Source organism: Tupaia chinensis, unplaced genomic scaffold, assembly GCF_000334495.1.
Source record: "Tupaia chinensis unplaced genomic scaffold, TupChi_1.0 Scaffold000354_1, whole genome shotgun sequence".
NCBI lineage: Eukaryota > Metazoa > Chordata > Mammalia > Scandentia > Tupaiidae > Tupaia > Tupaia belangeri.
The window spans coordinates 2,523,794-2,529,793 of NW_006159849.1; the positions used below are offsets into that span (position 1 = coordinate 2,523,794).

The window sequence follows — 6,000 nt, forward strand, 5'->3', positions numbered from 1 at the left end:
GCGCCATCCCTTGTGGATTAAAGCTCTTATAAAAGAGACTTTACACTGTATTTCCCAACTTGCCCTCCCACTTTCTGCCATATGTGAATACAGTGTTCTGCACCTCTGGAGAATGCAGTTCTTAACAGACAACTGAACTCACTGGCACCTTGATCTTGGACTTGCACCTTCTGAACTATGAGAAATAAATTTTTGTTCTTTATAAATTACCCAGTCTCAGGTATTCTGTTAACAGTTGTACATATATACTAAGACACACAGAAAAAAGAAACCCATCCAGAGGACAAGCTTCATAGAGTATGTACAGTTTAGAACTGTACAAGTATAGTTTTACTGTAAAAAGTGCTACAATAATAACATTTAAAAAGAGTTCTTAGTAGAGAAACAGTAAGACACACTTATGCCAAACATAGTACAGAACAAACACCTCTGTGCCTCAGCTGTGCAATCTAAAAATTAAAGGCCCCAGGAATTCAATTCTACTCTTGGAAGGTATTACATCAGAGGTAGTTTCTGGGACAGCATTATGATTTTCCTCTTCCTCTACAGAGAAATACTTTTCAATCAAGTTTAATGAAACCTTATACATAGACTCATTTTCATGGTTTTGTAGAGTTTCAGTTTTATTTGATTTTTTTTTCTCACTTTTTTCTAGCTTCTCAGCTGTCTGAAAGATATTTGAAATGGCATCCAAGATAACCAGAATATTTCTGGTATTCGTGCAATTAAGAGGTTCTTCAATGGTTTTATTATGCCTTAGTGGACCAGGTATACAATCTGTTCAAATGTTCTGCCACTTGTGTAGTTGGTCATAGCTCATACAGCCCCCTTTTGTGTTTTAAAGTCAGCTTTGGAGAGAACGCCAACAAAGAATGGGACTAACCGATGATTCACAACCTGCTGTATCTGATCCTACCAGCCAGCTGTGATGTTGAACACTGTCCATGTAGCTACTTTCTGAATATTTGTATTGGGGTTAGTTAGGCTGGGGAAGTCAACAAGTGCTCCAGCATCTATCACAGCCTGAGACTGTTCATCTTGTTCCAGTGACAATATTTCCTATAACTCTTAGTGTAGGAGTCACAATGGGCAATTCAATAGGTCCTAGAAGCTTCACAAGTTGGGGGCACAGCTCCTGTTTTCATAGTCATTTCATTCCATTCATTTGAACCATCAGGTAAGTCAGGAACTAGCCCAGCAGGTATCTGCTAATACTTCTGGATCACTGTGATGCAGGAGAATAACTAAAGTAGGAAGAATTTGTTCAACAGCATCTGGTGGGGGAAAGTGGGGGACATTCTTATTGCTGCAAAGGTTTGAAAGTATCAAGGTATGTAAGTAACCACATGCTAAAGACAACGTGTCAGGAACTTAAAGAAGAGCTAACAGCAAGTCAGCTGCCCCCTACTTCTTAACTAAGTCTCAGAAAACTGAACCATCCCCTGTGATGTTTCCTAGAGCCCATATGACTTGTTCATGTGCGTGTGTGGAGATTGCAACAGAGAAATGAATGCTGGGATATCACTTCCATCTACGACAGCCTTGATCTGTTCTGATGTCCCAGAAGCAATGTGGAGTGAGTGCCCAAGCAGATTCAAACTGGATGGGACTGTAATCCTATCTACCCAGAAAGTACATAAAGTTCGGAATCTACCCAGCTAGGATAATGTTGTCTATGGGGGCCTGTTTTTTCCCCTAGAAAGCAGCTTCCTAGTAGCTTGAGTATTTTGGAGCTAGCTTTCCACATTGTTGCCCTTTATACCTTTGACAGTGTCATCAACAGACCAATTTACAGGACCCTTGTTGCAGTTTTCTTGCAATGGAGAAGTAGCATCCTCAGGAAATGAGCTTACATTTTTTCTTTTCAGCATCTGGCCACCCTTCTTAGCTTTCCTCAGCTCCTTGTTAACTTCTGTTCTTCGCTGCCACATTTCTGTACTGTCTTTTCTCTTGTTCTTGAATAAGAAGGGCAGCTGGTGAATTAGCATTCTCATTGGTAGACATGGTAATGAGACAGAGAGAGAGTCTGTAAAGGGCACTCAGGCTCCTGCAAGAGGCAGTGTAGGACCCTCAGTCTTGGTATTGACTACCCTCCCTTTAAAAAAAAAAGAATTGCATTAATTAATTAATTAATTATTATTTGATTTCTTGTAGGGCACAGGTGTTCACTAGAGAGAGACAGACAGAAAGAGGGAAAGTGAGAAGGCAAGCTGTCAGGTCCAGGAAAACTGTGGTTGGTCATTTGGGAGTCCAGTGCCTTAACCAGCATGCCACCTACTGGACCCCTACTGTAGACATTTTAATAGAAATGAAGTTTGGTATAGGAAAGTGAAGACACCATTGTGTTCATTCATGGTTTCTAGGTTTTAGAAGTGTCTGGGAATGTCATAAAAGGACTATTTCAAGGAATTAAGTGAAACGTAACTTTCTTGTATGTATGTGTAGGGAGAGGAATCATTAGAATAATAACTATTTTCAAATACTTAAAGGCTAAAAGAGGAATTAACCTAGTTGTACATTTATTCAGCTTTGAAGAGAAAATATTCAGTACCAACTATGGGGTTGAAAATTGTACCCAGAATTGGGCTAATAATAGTAACTAAAATCAGAAAAACTGAACTTCTCCTTACCCTTTATGGTACTCGAAGTGTGGTAGAAAAGGCAGGCATTAGCTAAGTAACTATATGAGTAAATATAAATTGCAACTATGTTAACTGCAATAAAGTGGAGGTATATTGCACTTTGAGCCTTCAGTCGGGAGATTTGGTTTGGCTAGTAAGAAAAAGGAAAAGGATACTTGCTTTAAATGACAAAGAATATATTTAACTAGGTTAAAAGTGATGGGGAGGGGGACCAGCAGTTAGTGTAATGGCTATGTCACTGGATTCCCATATGGTCCACCGTAGTCTGAGTCCCGAACCCAGTGGCTTAAACTCACGCTGGGCATGTCTGCATGTGTGCCCGAGATCCCGACAGGAGAATGGAGGAGAAGGGATTGCGGTGTGGCCATCCCTCCTGGGGGATGATTTCTTGCTTTCTGTCTCTCTCTCTTTCTGGCGAGCGAGAGCAAGTGCCCTATAGGGAAAACCTATCCCCAAAAAAAGAAACCCAAACAAACAAACAAAACCGGGATGGTGGATGGGGAGGGATCTGGGATTAGCAAGAGTGATGATTTATAAGGAACAGAAAGCCTGCCTGCTGCAGAGTTCACTCTGAACCTGAAAAAATAGGAAGAGGTCAGAAAACTGAGCCATTAAAGATGTTGGTAATAATATTCCTTATCTAGAAACAGTGAGAAGCATTGCTGGTCTTACCTACATGACTATCTGATTTAAATTTGAGAAGATACCAATGACTGTGGTGTGGGAATTGACTGGAGTTAAGACCAGAGAGGATGTAAACCACCTAGAGAATGATTGCGGTTAGATGGACAAAAGATACAGTTCTGCAAGAAATGTGATGTCAGTGAAAATGGAATCCAGGTCTTGAAGAGAGTGAAAATCATTTTGAGGGCAGAAGACTTGGTTATGAATCCCAGTGTAACTGTTACCAGCTTGATGATCTGTGCAGATCGTATTATTTCTCTGTCCCTGATTTAGGTACACATTTTTTCTCACAGGTTTTGTCAGGATTGAGTGATTGATACACATGCAGATAGCTTATAAACTTGAAATATTAAATAAAAAGGAAGATTTTAGGGAAAAAAAACATTAGTCAGTAATGGCCATTATTAGACTGTATGGTCCAGTGAAGAAATAGGATTTCTTTTTCAGTTTGTTAAAGGGTACATGCACGAGAGAGAGAGAGAGAGAGAGAGAGAGAGAGAAAGTGAGAAAGCACCCCTTGCAGGGATGACCATGCTGCTGTCTTCTCTTCTCTGCTGTCCTCTCAGGAATTGGGGTATGCATTTACACACTCCCTGCATGTTTTTGCAAGCCTCTGGGTCCCGGAATCCAACCATGCAGTTGGCGATGTGGAATCCAGCCGCCTTAATCACCACACAACCTGGCTGGCCTGAAATAGAATTTCTTCAGTAGACCTTAGTCTAATTAGTTGGAATATATGATTCTTTAAGTTATTTATTATTGCAGTTTTAGATTTCTATACCTCTTCCCAGTTATTTTGGAGCATTAGCTAGCAAAGGCAGTCTAAAAATTTGAAGTGAGTTCATGCTTTTGATTTTCTACTAGCAATTGAGTAGCTTGATGGGATTTAAATCAGACATGAGCTCTTTTCCTTCTGTGTGATATCAGAAGCAAAAAAAAAAAAATTTAGGGAATCTTACGGTAAAGCCCTAAAGCAATGAAATAGAAAGTACAAAAAAAAAAAATAAAATTCTCAAGTATATCTTTGGGTAAGTTAGGACTTTTGTATCTGAAGTTATCTTCAAGTCCATAGAGATACACATGTATTTCTGTTCTTGAATGTTCCCTGTATATGCGTATGAATTTATATGAAGCCATGCAGATACATCAGGGGTCTTGTGAGTGAAAGTGTAACTTTAATTTTCAAAATGCTTTATTTCACAACCCAAGAGAAAATGTAAATCAGGGTTATATTTGCTATTTAGCTATTTTTTTTTTGAGACAGATAGGAAAGGAACACTATTTCTCTTAATTTATAGAAAGAATTGTGTGTAGGTAACACTATTTATTCATATATTTATGCACACAAAATACACTGAAGTATTTACTGAACACCAGAGATGTTTATATGAATTGCTTTAACACATAGTAAGTTGTAATAGGTTATTTATATATATTAGTATTGCTCTCAACAACTGAGTAAAATATGACATGCCCTTTTACATCGGAATAGGGGAAAAGGCCAGGACGCAAATATAAAGTTTTGAATATCTACGATCTTTTAGAATAATCCCAAAGACAATTTCAACTGTAGCTCTATACACTTAAGTGTGTTTTATGTTACTGAATATTTTGTTGCTTTTAAGTCCTTAGGAATTATTCAATTCTCAGTTTGTGTGACTTTTTTTCTTAGAGATTTTTGCTATAGGGCATGTGCGTTCACCAGAGAGACAAAGAGACAGAAAGCAATAGTCATCCAGCCAGGGGGGATAGCCACCCCACAATCCCTTCTCCTCCATTCTCCTCTTGGGATTTTGGGCACACATGCACATACACCTGATATCAGTTTGAAGCCACTGGGTTCAGGACTTGAATTGTGGTCAACCATGTGGGAATCCAGCGATGTAGCCGTTATGCCATATATTGGTCCCATCAATATGTGTGACTTCTGTATGTATTTTGTGATTTGGGACATTTCTGTGCAGAGGAGAAAATATCTTTCATTTTAGTTATTTAGTTGTAAGTATTTAGTTGCTTAAGGAACTAGGAATAATAATTGTTGAAGACCAGTTACATTTGAGGTTTTTTTTTAAACATGTGGAAGTTACTTCTTTATCTGTAGCTGAGTAGAAGGCATATATGAGTGAAAAGTTCTCCCACAGACTTCCATTTATACTAATGAAGACAGTAAAAGATGGACCAGCCATGAGGCTAAAGAATTTACATGTACTGTGCTTTCATTTAATCTTTTCAGCCACCTTGTGAAGTACAGGTATTGCTATTCTAGTTTCACTTATAATGAAGCTAGGGTTAGTGATGTTTAATAGCTAGAAAATAGAGAGGTATATATTTTACCCTAAGTCACATTTGATTCCAACACTGCTTTGCTATTTTGAAATAGCTTATTTGATACAAAAGAAAATGATTGAAATCATTTTAGACTAATCTTCTGGAGTCATGCTTCTTGTTTCTTGTTATGGTACTGTATTAAAAAGAGATAACACAGATAGCAGATACAAAGGTTGCAATCAGGAGCCAATAGCAATCCCTGAGAAATAGTAGATTTCTTGTTGTTGCCTTTGTAATATATTTTTAAGTAGCTAATGCATACACAGTAAGAAATAATTTAGATAATTCAAGAGTCTAGACAGTGCAAAATATGTCTCCCTTCCACTCTAGCCTGCTGCTTCCCTAC

General features: G+C 38.4%; 1 protein-coding gene across 8 annotated transcripts in view; it reads left to right on the forward strand.

Moving 5' to 3' along the window:
- The window catches only part of RFX3 (regulatory factor X3), a 358,769-nt gene that overhangs the window by 83,017 nt on the left and 269,752 nt on the right, over positions 1 to 6,000 (forward strand). For 4 of the 8 annotated variants that reach the window (XR_003550050.1, XM_027773424.1, XM_006152432.3 and 1 more), the window contains exon 3: positions 656 to 768. The exons of 3 other annotated variants lie outside the window; for them this stretch is intronic. Coding sequence is in view for 3 of the 5 variants with exons in the window: in XM_027773424.1 (XP_027629225.1) it covers positions 684 to 768 (85 nt within the window). In the remaining 2 variants the exon portion in view is untranslated. Of the gene's footprint in view, positions 1 to 655; positions 769 to 6,000 lie in introns of those variants that run through there. One more of the 8 variants, XM_006152435.3, reaches the window with a different exon arrangement.